We start from the raw sequence: 22,113 nt of genomic DNA, 5'->3' as shown, positions 1-22,113 counted from the left end.
CAGACTGAGGGTGCGGAGAGCCACAGCCAGCCGCTCAGCAAACTGCAGCCAGTAAACTGCAGCTAATGCCAGCACTGAGCAAGAGGCTCCCCGACAGAGCGGTCACCACAGCCACGGCCCACGAACCCCTTTTTTGGCCAATCTGCTTTTCTGTGGCCTGGACAGGGCAGGTACAGTACTTGAACCATGGAGGCCGGCACAAACGCCAGGGCAGGAGTGCTGGACTGGGACACCTGAGACGGGAGTGTCCATTGATGAAGGTGGGGCAGGTGTTCCACATCACCGGGTCTCCGGGACCGTCCCCTGATCCAGGATGGACGTATAGCATTCCGGTAAGGTGTCATTGGGGTATACACCTGGCTGCGGTGGACACAGGCTACACACAGACTCTGGTCCACCAAAGCCTGGTTCAGCCCAGGGCATTGTTGGAGGTTTTTTGTCTGATTTTAGATCAATTGTGTTAATACAGTATGTCAAAATGAAAACATAAGTTTAAATTCAGACACATGAGGTTGTGCATAAAAGAATGATACCAAACAAGGCAAAGTAAATACTTTTTAAAGGTGAAATGTAGAGGAAAAATCAAAAGTAGTGAAAAATGGCCAGTTATACCCTGGACCCCAGAGGGTTAAACATTCCAAGTAGCGCAATAGTTACTTTTCAAGTAATTAATTACTTTTTGAATCTTGTTACTCAGTTACTAACTCAGTTAGTAACTTTGAAGAAGTAACTAGTAACTATAATTAATTACTTTTTCAAAGTAACTTGCCCAACACTGATCGCAACACAGACCAAAGGAAAACACAGGGCTTAAATACACAGATGGAGCAATCAGGAAATGGGAGACAGGAGGGAAACACAGCTGGGACAAATCAGGCCTAAGGAGACAAGGGAAGCAAAACTAGAAACAGAGACATGGACTTTCAAAGTAAAACAGGAAACTTGGCAAGGTGATACAGCTGACAGGGGAGACAGAGCAACTATGGAACATAGACAGAACCCAGAAGAATAAGAACTCTAACGCAGAAACCAAAAGACTAGAAATTATAGATAATAACAAAATCAAAGTTCAATTATAATGTAAAACTCAAAACACTGTATCAATGACCCAGGTACCTTAACACACAGGTGTACACACAAGTGTACACACAAATGTTCACACAGGTGTACAAACAGACACACACTGTCTTGGGTGGGTGCTGCCTCTAAACATATCATGCATTATTAGTTGTGATGCTGCTCAGTAGCATTCAACAACATGCGGTAGTTATAGTGTGTTGGTTGTTACTGTGATTTCCTTACTGTGTTATTTTCTTCTTTAGCAGGTGGTTAAGCAGATTTCCAGTGTCTTTTCTCTCTCTATCTCTCTACCCCATTTCTCCTATATTTTTACTGTCTTCCCAACTTCTATTTCTTTCTTCTTTCTCTTTCCCATCCTGCAATCCTGTCCATTTTGATTGTAATAACTAATAAACTATGACAATTAAGTACACCAGTATAGCATAAGGTCCACTCGGGAAAATAAATCTGGTCTTGGCTTTCAAACAACAATTATGAATGCTACAGTGCCGGACAGGACAGGCAAAAAAAAGAAAAGAAAAAAGATGAGTATTTTTGCTTTTGAACTGCACAAATATATATGTTGAGCTGTACTGACTATATCTGCAAATGTACCACTAGGAATGTTTAGGTGATTCATGTTTCACTGTACTGTTAGGATACTATTAAGCAGCGAGCTAAGCGCTCTGTTGGTAGTTAACATGGAGCTCAGCATTGTGTCTGAGATTGATTGACTTATCCCCTTTTCAGGGTGTAACATTGTCTATGTTACTGTACTCAATGGATATAATCTCCCCCCCCCCCCCCCCCCCCATAATAAATATGACACGTAAGTGAAGTACTGCAGCTCACCCTTTAATTCTTTTCTGAGCCCATCCCACCCAGCAGGGAAAGAAATAATAAAAATGTGTCATTACTTTATTTTAGGACCACCATTACTATGAGATGTATTTTTTTTAATACATTGTGACTAAATATTATGAGTGGGTTTTCATTTCACACCCTGAAGAGTATTTATTATAAATGAACATATTTACATGTCAGTCTATTATTTGAAACAAAAGTCAAAAGTCAAAAATGACAAAGAGCATCTTCAGTTTTTAAAATAAGCTTTATTTGAATTTTAAAGATTCATTTGAAGTCATAACTCCTAGATTTACAGCTTAGAATCTGCATGGATAGCGATGAAGGGGTCCTCATCTTTGCCACTGATTGAGAAGGTGGCACGGCCATCACCACCAACGCTGACCTGCTTCCCAGTGCATCTGCTTCCTTCTTTCTGACCAGAGATGACATCACAGTAGGTGCCACCAGGCAAGCCTGTGTTCAGGGTGACATTCAGGTCCCTGAAAGCGAAAATAAAGATCAACCCAGTGTTAAAGTCGTAAGAGTGCCACCATTAAACTCCATTGCTTTCTCATATTTATTCTGCTTTCAAGACAAAAAAACAAATATAAAGCAATATAATACCACTTGGGCAAAGGAAGGCATTACATATCTGGTAAAAAAAAAAAAAAAAAACATAAATAAAAAGGGATGCAGTTCATTTTTCTCATTCTCTGTTGAGAGAGTTTTACTGACTCAGCAGTCCAATCTGCTACCAAAATAATACAGTGCTGGTTTGGAGTAACAGCAAACGTTATAGACATTTCATTTCCAGATGTCTTTTGTGGATAATATGATAATTGTATAAATCCTATAATAATTATTATTTAATAACTAATAATTATATAATAATACTTATTATTAATATTATTATTATTATTATTGTAGTAGTAGTGTAGTCTTGAAAAGGCTTGAAGGCCTGAAAAACTACAGACATTTTTGAACTAAGCTTTTTTAAATTACACAAACACAAACAAAGAGAACATAATCCTTACCAGTCCTCATTGTTAAAAACGATGAAACCACGGTTACCACGCCCAAAGGCAACCTGGTTGCCCTGGTTGTCCCACCAGTTGGAGTGAGGCTGTCCATTGACCACATTACGGAAAGTGACCATGTTACTAAATAGGAGAAAGGACAAATTACAATCATAATACATGATGTCTACAGTTTTGATGGTCTAGCTGACAAAGCAGAACAATGTGAATATGGTCAGTGTGCTTTCTCCTGATTTCTGTGGACTTACGTGATCTGACGCCATCGATGCTCACAAACCCATCCATTCCCACAGGTCTGGTCAGAGTTGATAGTAACAGGCTTGGTTGACCCATCACCATTGCTGGGGGGTCCAATCCAGTCATTCTTATCCTATAATACAAGCATTAATGAACACATTCTACAAAAAAGCATCTAATACACACTAAATATTGCATCATTCCATGACAAGTGAACATACTTGTCCGTTTACAATGTTGCGGTCCCACCGATAGCTAGACATGACCCTGGTTACACCGTAAGGGTGGGCAAGCATGTAAGCAACAGCCATCTTGTAGAGCCTGGGGTCCCAGAATGTAAGGATGGATGCACCGCCAGCACCATGGCCTCTCTGGTTATCATGGTTGTCAGTGAAGACGAGAGCATTCCCGTTAGCCATGAAACCCCATCCTTCTCCCCAGTTCCTAAATACAGCAAAGAAAAAAGAAATGTATTTTATTATATACATATTTTTAAATTATAGCTGATCTTTACTAAGTCTTTGTTCAGACCAGTACTTAAGATAGAGTTTGCACTGGTTGCTCTAACTACACCCCTGTAAAATTCTGCTTCTCAAAAAGTCAACATATGATGGATGTGAATTTGACTTTGACAACCAATTGGTCGGCCCCTGCACCTTTATAGTAGTTTTTATCTGTTTGTTTTTCCTTTACAAAGAGTATTGTTAACAATGACATATCTCTGTTATGTCTTTAAAAAAACCTTTTATATTAAATTGTGTAATATTTTCCTTAGATATACTAGTAGAAACAACACATACTTAGTGTAGGAAAGCTTCTGGTTGTTCCACTTTCTGAAGACCTCTCCCAGTTTGGCACCATATTTAAACTCAGTCACTCTTCCAAGGCCGACGTACTCATTAGCTGAAATGGGCTCACCTCCCAGATCAATAACCTAGAGTGAAAAGAACGAAATTCATACCCCAGGAAGCTGATTCAGTTCAAAATGTATATCATCCATAATCTGTAAATTAGAAAGGGTTTAAATAAATAAAATCACTTTGCTTCTCTTTCTTTCTGTTGTTACCCTAATCTTCAATTTTGTATACCATTATGTGCTTTTGTTTTCTTGCCAAATAGTAGTTACTTTGTTCTCCTTGAATGTTTGCATATGTAAATGCTTCTCTTCCATCTTGTTTGATGGCTGCTCTAGATACAGTTTGTCCGGAAAAACTGACCTCCTGATAGATGAAAGGTCTGGCGCCACCGGGGAACCACTGGGTGTTAAGGTTGTTCAGACGACCATAGACAGCACTCAGATCACCAGGCCACATGTGCTTGCAGGCATCCACTCTGAATCCAGCCACACCCATGTTAATCAGCTTGTTCATGTACTCGGCCACTTTGCCCCTAACATAGTCTTTCTCCAGGGCAAGATCCAGCAGACCCACCAGACGGCAGTCACGTACCTACAGCAGTTCATATTTATTCAGATTGTGGAGCTAAGAAGCAAGACATTGTACACTGTGCTGGAATTGATATGTTTCTACTATAGTATTCTAAATTAGATCGTTTAGTGGAATCAATGTAGTCATTCTAAAAGAAACATGAGAAGGTAGAGACAAATGTCTCTTCTCTAACTAAAGATGACTTTTTTTTCAGCTTCGCCTGTTTTTGAAAATTCTATTCAAATTATGAAATTCAATGAACAACAAGGAATATACTCTGGTTGTGTTCAGCATCTGAAAGTATAGACTATATTATTAGAATATTTGGCAATAGAAAAAGCAAGTGTAAAATATATGCTTTGAAATTTCACAATTTATTTGATCTTAATAAGATTTGCTATTTCAAAACAGTATGTTTACTAAACTAAAGCTTCAGTCTTCCTGGTCTTAGTACCTTTTTTTCATTAGATTCGATTTTTTAAAGAACTGTCAGTAATGACTAAAATTAAAACGCTATCATAACAGTATTTGTATTTTAAGACTTATCTTACAAATACATTTTTAAAAATGTATCATTATTCATCATGCAACAGTTTTCCTTGGTCTGGCCATGTCAAAAGTAAGAAATAAGAAAAACAAAATAAGAAAATTTCAAGAGTTTAAGATGTATCAGTTTATATCATTTACTTCCTCCTCTCCTGATTCTGTAGGTAGACTTTGCCAACATTCAAAAAAGGAATTTGGTGTAAAACAGCCAGAAAGGTCAAAATAATAGAAATCAGTATGAAGAGCTTAAGTCAATGTTTAAAAGAGTAAACCTTTAAAATAAAGTTTGACTTGTCTGTGTGACATTTCTTACCTGATATATATCACCATAGTTCTCGATTTCACCACTCCCAGTCTTGCATTTATTGTCATTGAAGTCCAAGTAAGAATATGGGACACTGGGGAAATCTTTTTTGCCAGCATCAAACCAGCTTCCACATGAAGAGTGGGTTCCTGCTCCGCCACCAGATCCACACATGTGGTTGATAACAGCATCCACATAGATGTTAACCTGTTAGTTAACATAACTAGGTCAGTTTTATTCATTTTCTTTGCATGGTCATTTCAAATCATACTAATTTGTTAAATTGTTGATCTTCATGAATTTATCCCAACCCACCAGGTACTGTTTCTATAATGTTGTTCTAAAAGTGTCATAAACAGAATCTGGTATTAACTTGTTGTTCTGTACGAGGCTCCACATGTCCAGACGTGTGTCAAATGAAGAAGTCTGAAGTCTGCAATACCTAACATTAAATGTCAACTGTAATTTAGTTTACCCCAACTTTGTTGCAGCGGGAGATCATGTCTTTCAGTTCTGCCTCACTGCCAGATCTTGAGCAGAGTTTGTAGCTGATTGGCTGGTATCTCTGCCACCAGGGCCTGAAGGGATTGTTCACCAGAATGTGTTCATTTGGAGGAGAGATCTGAGGAGCATAGAAAAAACAAACAAACAAACAAACCCCACAAGAAACAAAAAACATGTTATAATTGTATTAAATAGAATTATGTAGGTGGAGGCTTGTGTTAAATAGGGAATGAAACAGGGAAAGAAAGGATTGTCCAATGTGTCCCTTAATGCTCAGCTATACAGACCTGAACTCCGCCAAAGCCTTTGGGACCCAAGAAGCGTTCACACTCTTGAGCAATGTCAGCCCAGCGCCACTCAAACAGGTGGACGATGGCAGTCCTTCCATTCTTAAATTGGGGGTTGTGCTGGGCCAAGCCAACCCCGAACAGAGCCACCAAGATGAACAACTTCATGCTTTTGGTCAATGAGAAAACCAAAAACAGTCACACTCTGCCGCCGTGTATTCAAAGTATTTATACTCGCTTTTTCCTGAACCAATGAGAGAATGGCATATATAATTGGGTGTGGAAACCAAACAGGTGCATTTTTATCACACTTTCTTGCTTTTGTAAAACAAGCAAAAAGGGGGAAAATCCTTGAGGCAAGATTAGAAACACAAACATAAGGTACATTATATCCAACCATCCACCCATTTTTTTCCACTTATCTAATTCAGGGTCACAGGAGGTGCTGGAGCCTGTAGAGTGAGGGGCAGGGTATGTCATGAACATGTCACAAGTCTGTCACAGACAGACAAACATTAATGATCACATTCACATATGGTCATTTTAGAACTGCCAGTTAACCTACCCCCATCGTCATATTATGACATTGCTCAGCACGAACTTAATCATGCCTCAAAAGAAACACTTTTTTCTTTGCTTTTTCTTGTGTTGTTATTGTTTTTATTTTGGTTTTCTTGCTCATGTACACGTGTGTGTGTGTGTGTGTCTTGTGATAGCAGTCATTTGTGGGAAAGTGAATCACTCTGAGCACCATTTACTCTGGGGTTTAAAAGTGGAAAAGTAAACAGGGATAATAGTGCCACTGTCCTTGACACTTCGATAGACATGTTTAGCTGTGTTCAGCAGGAAAAATAGCAGACTGTATTTTGTACTTTGCCCCTAACAGTCTTTCTCCAGGGCAAGATCCACCAGACGGCAGCAGACCCACGTACCTGCACATATAATACAGGTTGAGATATTATCCATAGAATTTTTACTTTGTTTTTGTTAAAGTTTCTAATTAAATAAATAAATAAATTAGACATTGCTGAAAAGTTTAACCACCAGAGACACATATCTGGAGTCACTCTAAATGGATATATTTCCAAGAAAAATGAAAACAATAAATGTTGAAGGAAATATCTGTTATCCAGCTAAAAATACATTCCTCTACTTCCCCATGTTTAGAAAGATTGTAGAAACTATAGACTATGCAATACCGTAGTATTAGAGGGATAGAACAGTTATGGTACAAGTTTTACATAAATGTAAAATCTTTTAGTACCTACAAAAAATGAAGATTTCTCATATTTAAAGAGGAATTCCTCAGGTACCACAAGGTTAAGTCCTGGACCCTAAACTGTTACTTTGTCATTTTTATTTATTTATCTATTTGATTACACAAATTCATGGTTCATTGGTCATGAATTCATTGGTGATGAATTTTGACAAAATGATAGTCAAGGATTTGTAATATTTGGTAACAGAGAAAAGATAAAGTCAAAATCTTGATTAGTGCTGTACTAGAGTATATTTAAGTTTATGGGCTATTGCAGTGTTGCATGAAACTAAAGATATCTCACTGCCTACTTTGTGGTAGTATAATGAAACGCATACACAACGCACAGTAATCCAGTTTATGTGATTCCAAAGTGTGGGCTAAGGCCCCCTGGTGGGCCATTAAGATACTACAGGCACAGTACTAATAGAAATTCAGTTTGAAATTACTCACTCCCAGTCAAAAGATTGGACACACCTTCTCATTTAATGGATTTTCTTTATTTTTACTACTTTCTACATTGTAGATACTGAAGGCATCAAATTTATGAAGCAAGGTATATGGAATTATGTAGCAAAGAAAAAACTGATAAATAACTCCAAATATGTCTTATATTTTAGATTCCTGCAAGTAGACACCCTTTGCTTTGTTGATAGCACTGCAAACCCATCTCTCAATGAGCTTCATGATGTAGTCACCTGAAATGGTTTTCACTTCACATGTGTGCCTTGTCAGGGTTCATTTGTGCAATTTCTTGTCTTTTTAATGGAGTTGGGACCAGTTGTGTTGTGCAGAAATCAGGTTGATACACAGCTGACAACCATATTTGACAATTGTTAGAATTCATACTATGGCAAGAATGCCAATCAGCAAAGTAAAGAGAAATGACAGTCCACCATTACTTTAAAAACTGCCAGAACATCCTGCAGTGGCATGCCATCCCATCCGGTTTGCATTTAGTTGGACCATCATTTATTTTTCAACAGGACAATGACCCCAAACACGCCTCCAGGTTGTGTAAGGGCTATTTGACTCAGAAGGAATTTGATGGAGGCTGGGTTACTCCGGGTAGAGTGCCCACTCCGGGTCAGGAATGAGACCCTGCCCCAAGTGGAGGAGTTTAAGTATTTCGGGGTCTTGTTCACTCAATATAAAGATTGATGGCTCCGGCTATGAATTTCAGACAGATCGGGCCTTAACTTAACAAAAAAGTTATCAATAGTTCTTGTCATCTTTTCTCATTACCCACAGCTACATCCACTTCTGTCGGGCCTAGGTATCATCAGTGGGTATCGTCACTGATTTCTATAATCCATTTGATTCGGATTCACAAGGTCCTGATTTGATTCAATTCAATTTTGCCTCAGACAGTCAGAAATGTTATAATTCTGATCATTTATCATGTACTGATATGTGAGACTTCATTTTCATTTTCATTTTTCTGGCCTGGCTTTTTATAGCAGATAACCTTCAAAATATTCTGCAATATAAAATTTCTTCAGTATTGAATAGCAGAAATTAGGCTTTCCTGTCCGAGGTCATTTAAGAAAAAAAAACAAACAAAAAGAAAAAAGACAACGGGCGATAGCGCTGCAAACAATGGTAAACTGGTGGGTAATAAGCGAATGAATAATGCAGAAACAGAGATTTCAGATAGGAAACTGTTCTTGAAGTACACACACACACACACACAGAGCAGAGCATGAAGTGTGATTTTTATCGTGGTGGAAGCAAAACAGCAAAAGTAAGGGAATTCATGACGGCATTTATCAAATGTGAAGCGTAGTTTGCTGCTTCTTTTGCTGCTGGTTCAGTGAATTTTGGTTGGAGAGACACAAGAGCTGCTCAGAATCTAGGGCAAAAAAGACATTAACACAGCGCGGAATTTTTGTACATGGGAGATTGTTGCTAAACAGGTTATATTGATTGTACTGTTGAGGGACATAACACGAAACTTCGTAAAGTTTGAAGTGATAACCCTGGGCATGTCACTTAGTCTGAGGTCCATGTGCGAGCTACAAAGTTGTGTTTAAAGATACAAATTGTTATTATTATCTTCTTTTTTTTATGTGATAATGCATATGTTTTAAGACAAAATATGTCAATAGCAATAAGAAAGACAAACATTAAAAAAGTGACTGTGAGCAAACTAAGAAAATGAAATTGTTTGTAGTGTGATGTGGGATTTGAAACTGTAGCCTTTCAAGTTATTCCCATGTCACATTGCCAACATTATATACTTGTTATATATATCTTTTATTGTTTTATCTTAAAGCATTGTCAGCATATATTGCCTGCATTATTCTCCTTAGCAGAAGCTACATAAGACATTCAGCTAAACATACCTGAACACCACCAAAGCCTTTAGGACCCAAGAAACGATGCAAGCAATGTCAACCCAACGCTATTCAAACAGGTGGACAATGGATGTCCTTCCATACTTAAAGTGAGGGTTGTGTTGGGCAAGGAGGAGCCCAAACAGAGCCACTAGGATGAACAACTTCATGCTCTCAATCAATGAGAAAACAAAAGACAGGCACACTCTGCCAGTGTGGTGTACAATATTTATATGTAGTTTTTCTTCTGACAGGTCAATGAGAGACTGACATATATCAGCGTGGAAACCAAACAGGTGCACTTTAATCACAGTTTTTTTCTTTTTCTTTTTATCAAACAAGCAAAACTGAGGAAAAAATTCTTGAGACATGGTAGAAACACAGAAACATAAGGTTCACATTATTTCTTAATCATAAAAACACACTCAAATGTGTCATAATGATTGCAATGTGTTGCAATAAATTCAAATTTCTTTGCAATTCAGTACAACCATATGACTTGTGTGGTGTCCAAGCTGTTGCAGCCATTTTCAGTGTTTATCAAAAGAATAATTGTAATTGTAGCAGTCCCCCGGACCAAGGAAGAAATAGAGAGAGCCTCGACGGGTGCAGTAATTTTTACTTTGCAATTCATTCAGAATCTAACAGTGCTGAGGTGCGCCAATGCACCGTGAAAACTAAACAGAAACACAAAATACATTTTCTTAGACGCTTATTACAAATATGAACTCAAATAAAGCAGAAAATACAACAAAATATCAACTAAGCAAACAAATACAACTTAAAACATGTACCTCGCTCCGCATTCCAAGGGCTGCAAATTGTTAATTTTGCTAGAGTCCGGTATCACGCTGCATCACGCTTCATTGAGAGCTGCCTACTGGGACATGTGCGCCACAAAAACCGGTCTGAGCTGGAAGTGCAGCTTGCCACTAACTAAGCAACAGATCCCTCTACTGGACACTAGCTGTTCAGGCTTAGATCAATAAACAAAACTGGACCTTTACAGTAATGTTTGTCATTATTTCAACCTCAGATTCCTTGCTTTTGAGTCATTTTCTAGGAGCAACATATGAATTTATATAACACTTTTACTGTTTGGGTCCACTCATGGCTAACAAAAGTACTGACCTTCTGTGTCACTTTACTCCGTCTTTAACCAGATTTAACTGTGTGTGTGTCTGAGAGGTAGTGAGGGGGAATGAAGTTCAGTTTAGAGTCTTTAGCAGCAAGCAGGGGAGAACTATGGATGTCAAAAAAATGTGAAATTGATTGGCCTTCTTGCCCGAGGAATGAGGCGCTCTGCATGGCTGTTTTATGGCACAGTTATTCCCGTGCAGGACATCAAATCTTCTCATCCATTAATTGTGATATTTGAGTTTATATGCCTGGATCATGAGTTCTGAAAACATAATTTCTGGATTATTTTGACTATAAGAAATAATATGATGAAGCATAGTATACTGTTTATTACAGACTACTTAGGGCCAAAGTCACCATGAACATTTGTTTTCAAGCAACTTAAATTTTTTAGACAGTCCACATAAGTTTTTGTGTTCCTCATCAAAGCTGGCCTGGAAGCTTTGGAAGATAAAAAGCTGGAAGATAAAGAACTTATCTCCTGATATCTCTTAAGGCAACCAGGTGCTCATCCACTGATCACTGCCAATTTGGCTTGTTGGCAATGGCATTGTCTTGTATTACAGTTGTTAAAGCGAATCACCTGTAACAACATATAACATTTCTGGAGTGAAACGACGGCCCAAAAAAATCAGCTGACCAGACTGCATCCCATGAACTGATGGTAAATCCATTTCTGGAACTGTACACACCACTTAAATCAAAAGCCTCATGTATGCTTTGATGTCTTTCTCAGCTAGCTCCTTCCAATTGTCTTTGTAAGTCTCCCCACCAAGTGGATCAAGTTTACCACTATGGTTTTGATTGACTCAGTCAACAACAGTTCAAAGCAGGATTTGATGTCATCAGTCCAGGACAGGGAACATTTTGTAGGCCCCATGATCATCCTGATAATAGTTTCAGCTGAAAGCCTACCTAGAATCTCAGGTGGGAATAGGTTTCCATGCTTTGACTAGAATTCAAGAGCAGCCTCAGCATGGCCATGCTCTTCATCACTGGATTTCTCTTCATCAGTCATATCTTGGTCTGGATTATTTTCTGTGCCATCTTGAGCTTCTGACACTTCCTCATCTAGTCCAGTTTCCTGGCCTCTCTCCCCTTCATCAGAGTGGTGATCAAATACATAATCAAGAGGCACACTTAGGGTATATTGACCTGCTATTATGCTGCTACACAGTGGCCTGTGAGCAAGGCCTCAAAAAAAGCATAACACATACAAGCTACAAGGAAAGTTTAAATTCACTGAAACAATGTTGCAGCTGTCTGTGAGAACTGCCAACACAGCAGTTGTTCCTATGGATAAGAGGCTCTATTAGGCAAAAATTCCTGTAGTGATTGCCGGAGAACCCAAGGTGTCTGTATGTGTGTCTATGTGTATATGTAAGTAAGTAAGTAAGTAAAAGTAAGTAAAATTTATTTATATAGCGCTTTTCACAGATAAAAATCACAAAGTGCTTTACAACACAGGAAATGGGAATATAGAAACAATATAACAGTAAATAAAACAATGTAAAACAATAAAACTATAAAAAAAAGCATAAGAAGAAATTAATCAAATGCTTTTCTAAATAAAAATGTCTTCAGCTGTTTCTTAAAAGAATCAATGGAGTCCGTGCAGCGAAGAGACAGTGGAAGAGAATTCCACAACCGTGGTGCCACAGTCTGAAAGGCCCGATCACCACGAGTTTTAAAACGAGTGCGCGGTACCACCAGCAGTCCCTGATCTAATGACCTTAAAGCCCGAGAAGATGTATGTGGTTTCAGCAGGTCAGATAAATATTGAGGAGCCTGACCATGTAGGGCCCTAAAGGTTAGAACTAAAATTTTAAAATGAAACCTAAAATTTACAGGCAACCAGTGAAGGGAGGCCAAGACTGGAGTGATATGTGATCTTCTCTTGGTGCCAGTTAAGAGACGTGCTGCAGCATTCTGCACAGTCTGAAGACGATTTAAGGCTGATTTGTTAAAACAAGTAAAAAGGCCATTACAATAGTCTAAACGAGAAAAAATAAAAGCATGAATAATCATCTCAAGTTCAAGCTTTGATACTTTGATGATTAGTCTGAGTTTAGAAATATTCCGTAAATGATAAAAACAGTTTCGGACCAGCTGCTTAGAATGCTGCTCGAGCGACATCGAGCTGTCAAATACGACACCGAGGTAACTAAGGCTTGATTTTACAGAAGGGTCTAAGAAGCTGATATGCTGTCTGATTTCTGGGACCATGTGGTCTGGAGCAATAATTAGAGTTTCTGTTTTATCAGAGTTTAGTTGGAGGAAATTGTCATTTAACCATTTGTTGATTTCTGTCAGGCAATTACTTAAATTAGACAATTTATAAAACTCAGACATTTTGAAGGAACAGTATAGTTGGATGTCATCAGCATAGAGATGATAGGAGATATATTTATAGCGCTTAATAATTTGGCCTAGGGGAAATACATAAAGTAAAAAGAGAATTGGACCCAGGACAGATCCCTGAGGTACCCCACACGGCAAAACTGTTGATTCTGATGTGACACGATTCATGCAAACAGTAAAAGATCTCTCAGACAGATATGATATAAACCATTTTAAAACAACAACAGTAATCCCAAACAAGTTCTCGAGTCTGTTTATCATGATACTGTGATCTACAGTGTCAAAAGCAGAGCTGAGATCCAACAGGACCAGCACTGTGTATTCTCCAGAGTCTGCTGCCATCAAGATATCACTAGATACTCTAACTAAGGCCGTTTCAGTGGAATGAAATTTACGAAAACCAGACTGGAAAGTGTCCATAACAGCATTGTTTCCAGGAAATAGTTAAGTTGTTCTAGTACTACTTTTTCTAAAATTTTCGATATAAAAGGCAATTTGGATATTGGCCTATAACTGTTAGGAAGAGATGGATCCAGCTGGGGTTTCTTTAATATTGGCTCAACAATAGCTTGTTTAAAGAAGCTGGGGACTGAGCCAGTATGAAGAGAAGTATTTATCATTTCCACAATACAGGGGCCAATTGAATCAAACACACTAGTGAAAAATGAAGATGGAAGGACATCAAGGGGGCTTGAAGTCTGTTTTATATGACAAAGCAGGACTCTGATGTCTTGTAATGTAACAGGAGTAAAAGAGGACCAAGTATCAGAGGAGAGCAAGTTGAAAGTTTGATATTGAGAAGATGATGGAGAGATATTAGACCTGATGGCAATGACCTTATTTCTGAAATAGTTCATAAACTCATTGCATTCGGACGTTGAGTGAACTGGTGCACAAGGAGCATCAGGAGAAACAATACTCTTAATTGTTTTAAACAAGAATTTAGGATCTTTCTTTTTTGAAGCTATGAGGTGTGAAAAATACTCTGTTCTGGCATTTTTCCACATGTCATTTAGCAAGAGGATAGATTCTTTAAGGTGTAACTTATAAACCTCAAGCTTGGAAGCCTTCCACAAACGTTCTAGCTTGCGACAGTATCTCCTGAAATTACGAATGTTTTCATTTAACCAAGGATGAGATTTCAAACATAGGACAGTACTTTTTTTCCAGAGGTGCCACTATGTCTAAAATAGAATTACACTGGTTATTAAAGGATGAGACAAGAGAGTCCAAATCATTATAAGTCATTTCAGCGTTGAACATGGCAGAGAACCTTTTGCCTGCGTTCTGGTTTATGATTCGCCTTTCAATCGTTATTTTGGGAGCGGGGGGATCCAAATAAAACGACAAGTTAAAATATATGCAGCTATGGTCACTCACATGGACATTTTCCACACAAATATCATTTATATTTAAACCCAAGGAGAAAACAAGGTCGAATGTGTGACCCTTTACATGCGTAGGGCCAGAAACATGCTGCATAAAATTAAAAGACTCTGTGATAGTCATGAAGTCAGCAGCCATATTACAGGATGCAGCATCAATATGAAAGTTAAAATCTCCCAACATTACCACCTTCTCTAATTTAATAATAGATGATAGGAGGTCGTTAAATTCAGTTAAAAAGACTCCAGCAGGGCCAGGAGGTCGGTAGATTAAAACACAATAAAAGGTGTGCAAAGAGCCGACCTTGATCATCTGAAGTTCAAATGAGGTAAAAGAATCCGAGTTCATCAGTCTGCATGTGAATCTGTCCTGGTGCACAACAGCGAGACCTCCGCCACGTCCCGAAAGACGTGGAGTTCCGATGACGGAGCAGCCAGTCGAACAAATTTCCTTCAGATGTATATAATCCATGTTTTGTTGCCACGTCTCAGTTAAACACAAGAAGTTGAGAGATTCCTTTATAAAAAGATCGTTTAAAATAAACGATTTGTTTGTGATTGAGCGAGTGTTGAGCAGGGCAAACCTGATTGAAGACGTTTGGTTGGTGCAGTCAACAGCTGACTGCAGTGGTACTCGAATTAAACACCTGTGCGCACCTCTACACCTGTTACGCCGGGCGGGGACTTCAGGGCTAGCAGAAGCTAATATCCATAGTGGTACATCACCTCTGCCATCAAAACGGCGGTCGAAGGAGGGACGCCAAGTGAACATGGGGCCATCAGACCATCGATTCCGAGCTGGGAACTGAAGTGTAGCGTCGGCACCAGGTGACAGTAGATGAATTGGTCGTAGGCACCGGGATTCTTCCCACATCCAAGAAGCTAATCTTCGGTACCTTCTCAGTCGCACCTGGACACCGGCCCTAATTCCCCTACTTCTTCTTTTCTTCGTGTTAAATCCCACCGATGTGTACGGTAACATGCACTCAGGTGAGGAACACACAAAGGGTGGAGGGAAAAAATTCCTGTAACTGTCCAAAATCAAAACACAGGACGGTAAAAATAATATTGCAAGTGACAATAGCGGCCAGTATAAAACTATACCAGCGAGCTGTAGTAGCGGCACAAGCGGCAAAGCCAAACACAGGCGCCATCTTGTCGTCACCAACCATGTGCACATGAAGGCATGCATGTGTGTGTGCGTGTATGCCCATGTGACAAAAGTTACCTGAACTCAGTTACACTAATTGTTGTTTCCCCCATTCATTTCTAACGACCAATCTTTTTTGATTGTGTGCAAATGTTGAATAAAACACACAAAATTGTATGCAAATTAATACAATTTGTTTTAAATCCTCTTTGTGGACAAAGTCATAGAATCTTAGGTCAGTCTGTTGAAATTAGCTACACTGTAAAAAAAAAAAATCAGTAACAATACAGTACAATGTACTGTGTAAATGGGAAGGAATTTTCTATATTAGTTATCTATACAATGTTTTTTTCCATATTTCTTAATGATTGCAATGCATTGTGGGAGCAAGAACCCCAAAAGCAGTAAAAGTAAGAGGGAGGGCAGCTACTATTTTGACAGGCTTCATGTGGACTTTGGACTCTGGAGCTGGAAAAACTGCTTTCACATTTCTGTGGTAAATATTAAAGCTTCTATTAAAATGATGTTTCAATGTTTCATGTGACTGCTGTAACCAGATAAGTCAGGAATATTTGTGTAACTCATTTTGAAAATAATTCTTATTTAGTGTAAACATGACTGTTACTTTGTTAGATTTCTATGTTAGCAAATATTAAAATTATTTTTCATTATTTTGGTCAGATAAAGACCAGTATTCATAAATACAGTAGCTGGCTGTCTGCTTCTCTCTAGGTATTGTGATAAGCTGCACTGGCGTGGAAGGTGAAACATGTTATGTAATTCAAGGTAACCAAACTACCTCTGACAAAACATTAGTATTTTCCCATGAGACCTTTGTATAAGAAAGGCAATGTCATATGACTGCTGTGTGGCTGGCAGGTTGTGGACCCAAATGAAAGACAGGAAAGAACCAAAGAAAAAAACAAAAATAGCTCAGAAAAGATAAAATCCCAAACTAAAGTTATCTATACAATGTTTTTAAACGCTGCACAGCTGGAACACAGCTATTTAACATAAAAAAGTAAAACTAAAAACCAAATAAAGAGCAGAAAGTCTGCCCAACAAAAATGTAAAATAACCAAGCACAGAAACTAAAGACCCTTAACACAGTGAGTCACTAATAAGTAGAAATTCAATAAACTGAATATGAATCATATTCAACCATAAACGGAGTTAGATGTGAAACATGACTCAGAAAATATAAAGAAACCAACCAGGAAAGAAAACGACAAAACTCAAAATAAATGATTCTCAAAAACCAAAAGAAAAAAACAGAAAACCTAGAACTACCCTGACAGGTAATATATGACCCTCATGATCATCCTACCAATGTCCATTATGTCTTTACAGAGATGGGCAGTAATCTGATTACTTTTTTCAAGTAACGAGTAAAGTAAGGGATTACTACTGCAAAAAGGGTAATTAGATTACCATTACTTTCCCGTAGGAACGCTGTGTTACTGCGTTACTAAAATGGTGATTCTTTTGTGAGTGTCTCATGACAATGACATAAGCGAGTGCGACGTTCGTGGCAACAGCTGTGTGCAGATCAAGAATGGATAATATATCGAGTGCCAGACCGTGCAGCATTTAAAGCGTGGAAGTACTGACCTTACTTTGAGTTTAATTCCGTAAAAAGTGACAAAAACATTAGCGCTGTAAAAAGAAGAAAAACCCGTTACTTCTGAGCAAGCACCGAGTGCGCTACTGGGAAATTCACAGACAAACTCGGGGATTCTTCCACTGACCGCTGCAGCACACCTGCACCAGGGTAAACCTCCGCCTACCCTACTCCTGCTATACAGGTGAAAATAGAGCAACAGGACCGCTTGTCTTTGATTTTATTTATTTTCTGCTGTGTTTTACTTGCATCTATTTGAAAGACTGAGTGTAAACACAATTATTATTTTATGTACGGAAATGTGCAGAATACAGTACCTGGCTATTCATGTAGCTATATCACCTATTCAGGTTGTAAATCATGATTTTAAAAAGTAACTAAGTAACTAATTACTTTTGAAAATAAGTAATCAGTAAGGTAACAGGATTACCTTTTGGGGGAAGTAATCAGTAATTTGTTACTTGGGGGAAGTAATCAGTAATTAGTTACTGATTACTTTTTTCAAGTCCCCCAAAGCACTAACGCACTACAGCATCAGTTATAATCATCATCATATTCTCATAACCTAGCAAATAAAAGACGTGACATATTGATACAAAGACATAACTTTTGTTATACATATATACTAACATCAACTGATTTAAGGTTAAAGTATCGTAGAAGGAAGAGAATCATCATCAAAAACACATGTTTTGTACACATTTGCACATCTAGTGACTGTATTAGATTGTATTTCTGCTAAATATGGGCATTTCAGCTGCAGAAGAGAGCAGTGAGTGTGTATCCATAAAGTTTAGCCCCTAAATCCAAATAAAATGTGTGTACCTATTACACAGCAGGTGCTTTTCATTAAAAAAAGAAAAAGAAAAAAAAGGAAGTTAGGCATTATTGTGTGTTAAAGCTTTTGTAAATAAGGCATGCTTCTCTTTTCCTCATCGCACCTGCTTACTGTCTGACCCAGCTCCTGGCCTTTCTGCCCCCACCTGCAGAGAGTGTGTCAAACAGACATCTGAGCTTCGTTCTGGGTCACTCCTCCCGACGAGACTGTGGGTCACAGGCACGTAAAAATGAAAAGGCCCTGGCATGTGTGTGGTGTAAACGCACCCGAATAACTCATTTTGCTGACACATAAGGACTTGAGTATGAAGATCAAATTTTTCAGTGCATATTTTAGTTCTCATACTGTGATGACCTCTGTTTGTGTTTTTCTGGTATTAGCCAAAACTGCAGTAATTGCAGAGAAATTGAATGGATTTGTTATACTATTAATCTTATTGAGCTGCACCTCTGTGAATCATTAAATATAAAATATAGGAATGTCTTTATATGTGTGGTGAGGTAAAGCTGTTTGTTTATAGCCAAAATAAGAGCTCTTTGTTTCTCTTAATTAATTAATTTAATACCTTTCAAATTCGTTTGTTTATTGATTGATTTATTTTCAGCTGTTGGGGTCAAAATTAAAACCAGCCACTTGAGGGCAGTAAAAAGAAAAATGTCACACAACATCGTCAGAACTTGTCAAGAAACAGTTTGAAAACAGATGTATGACCAGATGAAACACCAGTCTTAACAAGCCCCTTGGTTTGACTGTTTAGTTTCTAATTTTTAAAATATTTTCACAGGCTTGACACTCCCCTTGTATGTCTCTTGTTTAGTATTGTAGCTCTTTAGCTTCAGCTTTAGGCTTCAGGTTCTATAAAAACATGGCTTTACTGTGCCAGTAATCTTCATCCTTTTGTTGTTGGATATGTTATCATAAAAATAATGATTAAAGCCACATTTTCTTTGAATTACTACCATGTGGTTGTACCTTATACTCAGAGGGAGGAGATTTCAGAGGGCCGGTTAAGGCCCAAAGTCACTCACATTTTCCCATGAGCCCCCAAAATTCCATCAAGACCAAAATACTTTTAGACAACACAGGACATACCTCTGGAGAGGATGAAGGGTTTGGTGGACAAAGCTTTCTTTCAGTGCTCAAGCTGAGAAACCAGGTGAAGGGAGAGAAGTTGGTCATTTGATTCCCACCCTTGGTTTTGTCATGGGAAAGTGGAAGAAATGAACGGTGTTGCCAAGACTTAGACAAAGAAAGAGGGAGGGAATGGTGTCAACAGGTTACGTGAGAAAGGGAAAAAGAGAGAGCGATAAGTGAAAGGTGGCTACGTGGTCTTGAAATCAACGATAAATGAACAAAGAAAGAGGAGTGAGAGTGTATGAGACAGTGAAGGGGCTGCCGCTGCGGTTCGGGGCAAATGAGGAAAAATGCAGAGGGGGTGAGTGGAAAAAGAGAAGAGAAGCATAAAGCACAAAAAAGTTGAGGAAAGGGTAAGATGTATTTGCCTCATCTTCTTACACTTCAAGTTTCTCTTTTAGCTAGACAGCTCTGTTTAACAGCCATGGCATTGGTAAATGCATACCACATAGCTTATTGGTTGAAATAGTCCAGTCCACTGATTCAAATAATTCTGCGAGATTACATTTAAATCAAAACTTGTGGGCAGCATTCGCTGATGTTAGAAGCATAAAAAAACTCCACCATGCCGGATGAAGAGGTGTCAGATGACATTTTAACCACATTTATAGCACAGTATTCTGATTCAAGATTCAAGATTCAAAGTCTTTATTGCCATGTGTACAAAGAAAAGTATTTCTCTGTACAATGAAATCCTTTCTCTGATGTCCACACGCAGATGCTGGTTAATATGTTGTTACATCCCCACGAGGAGTGTGTGTGGGGACTGGTAACAAATAGGTCCAGAAGGGAATGAAAGGAAAACAGACAGAGGTATTTAGTAAATAAAATAGTTTTTATTATAGATAATCTTAACATAAAGAGCCAGCAACGGTGTTTTTCCAATAACACTAGAAAAAGAAAAAGGTCGCAACAACAAAGAACAGAACAACCAAACAAAAAACTCCACACCACGAGGAGGCACTTCCAGGGGCCCACGGACCCACCCTGTCACTAGCAGCAGCTAGCTTTACTGCAGCTGAGTCCCACAAGCCCACACTACTCACATGAAGCAGCTCCTCACTGCTTCCACAACTCCACACCATAGGACCTCTTCCGACATCTAGGACACAATCTGGAGACACCAGAGAAAACCACCCTCTCTCATCCAGTTCATCCCTAGCTTATATGACCTCAGAGAGGTTATTGCTGACTGGGCCCAGGTGGTAAATGAGGCCAATGAACAGCATTGTGTCCCCTGTGTCCTGGGGAGAGAGAAGAGTGAGAGAGAGACAGAGGGGTGGAGCAAGGGCCAAGAAGAGGCCCTGCTAGGGCCATAACATATGTACACATAGATGAGTATTCTGATGGAAAGCATCTACGGGCCATGCCTTACTGTACATGGTTTCTTAATTATCCACCAATGCCATCATGTGTTACAACAAGCGTTTCTGCTCTGACAAGATATATGTCACCACATTGTCTCGCATTATCGCTTACATTTTTTCAGTAAATGAAATGTAGGTGTCCTCAACTAGAAGTGCACATTCCATAAAGGAAAAAGCCCTATAAATTAAAAATCCACATGTTCTTCCAATGGAAACTTTCAGTCTAGTATCCTTTTTTCGCCATGATGATATGTTGTGCAGATGTTGAGAAAATCTCTTTCCATCAAAGAATAACAGCAGCGACGGAAGTCCCCCAGGAGAGATTCACGTACTAAAACTTGCCAAAATGCACAGACACCCAAACACGTCAGCACCTTACTGTGAGTGTGCATACAAGCACAAAACTTATTTCTTTATGTTTCAGAACATTGTGCCAACAACTAATGACTCTTTTAAAGCATTCTTTAGCTGTTGTTGTGGAAAAAAACAACGGGGACAATGCTTCAGACCAGGTTTTACAAATTTACCAAAGAGTTCATCAAATTGAAACCGTGAGCAGTGACTGACTTTTTAGCAATTTCAGCCACATGTTGGGACTTACATTTCCCATAACAACCACCAGCATCCTGTCTTCAGATCCTCCCTGCCCCCCTGCCTGTATGTTCATGTCCTTTAAACACAACACCTCCAATGTGTCTCCATACTGCCAGTTAACTCTTACATAACTGTATTAGGGTTTCAGTTAATATATAATATACATTTTATATTAGAGAGAAATGTTATTTTGCTCTAGATGCACAAAGGACAAACTGTTTTCACACAGTGAGTAGTGCTCTTCTTCATATATAATTAATTAACACTTAATTAATTAATTAACACTTATTTGTTTTATGCATAGATTAGGAAGATTGGTTAAACGCAGCAATCATGGTGAAGTGAGTTCAGATCTCACGTATGCCATGGTTTTGCATATATCCCTCCACCTTTGTCCAATGTGGCCAAACTGACTCCTTTAAAACGTCAAAAAAATCGCATATATGAGACTATTCATGAAAAGCTTCTCAGTGGTATGCTATGCAATGCATGCCTTTAAGTGAATTTTAATAGAACTTAATCTTCTCGAGCTGCCGGTGACTGGAAAGTTCACCATAAAAATTACAGATGGAGTCAATTTTAGGATTCTCTTTTCCAGTAGTCAGCGGGAAATCAGAGCTTTGCTTTCATGCTCATAAGCTGAGCAACAGTTTTACTGAGAAGAAAATTCCTGAGCTTCCCT

The 22,113-nt window shown here is 38.6% G+C and overlaps 1 protein-coding gene across 1 annotated transcript; it reads right to left on the bottom strand.

The window, feature by feature from the left end:
* Nucleotides 1–2,151: 2,151 nt before the first annotated feature.
* LOC146497434 (alpha-amylase) lies at nucleotides 2,152–6,448 on the bottom strand. The gene is made up of 9 exons (XM_085141823.1): nucleotides 6,248–6,448; nucleotides 5,932–6,078; nucleotides 5,466–5,663; nucleotides 4,397–4,627; nucleotides 3,980–4,113; nucleotides 3,401–3,623; nucleotides 3,191–3,312; nucleotides 2,940–3,065; nucleotides 2,152–2,405 (listed from the first exon to the last, which is right to left on the bottom strand). Exons 1-9 carry the CDS (start codon nucleotides 6,413–6,415, stop codon nucleotides 2,216–2,218), a joined length of 1,539 nt encoding a protein of 512 aa, XP_084997949.1. The 5' UTR covers nucleotides 6,416–6,448; the 3' UTR covers nucleotides 2,152–2,215.
* Between the last annotated feature and the right edge of the window lie 15,665 nt (nucleotides 6,449–22,113).

This window comes from Neolamprologus multifasciatus, chromosome 18, assembly GCF_963576455.1.
Source record: "Neolamprologus multifasciatus chromosome 18, fNeoMul1.2, whole genome shotgun sequence".
Classification (NCBI taxonomy): domain Eukaryota; kingdom Metazoa; phylum Chordata; class Actinopteri; order Cichliformes; family Cichlidae; genus Neolamprologus; species Neolamprologus multifasciatus.
The sequence above is the reverse complement of the archived record's forward strand: the minus strand, read 5'-3'. Positions and strand labels throughout refer to the sequence as shown.

What these genes read in the sequence shown, in the direction of transcription:
- LOC146497434 (XM_085141823.1), bottom strand. Translation starts at nt 6,415, where the DNA reads ATGAAGTTGTTCATCTTGGTGGCTCTGTTCGGGGTTGGCTTGGCCCAG. An exon ending in ACTATGGTGATATATATCAG is followed by an intron (nt 4,628 to 5,465) that starts GTAAGAAATGTC and finishes GAACTGCTGTAG; the next exon opens with GTACGTGACTGCCGTCTGGT. An exon ending in CAGAAGCTTTCCTACACTAA is followed by an intron (nt 3,624 to 3,979) that starts GTATGTGTTGTT and finishes TGCTGTATTTAG; the next exon opens with GAACTGGGGAGAAGGATGGG.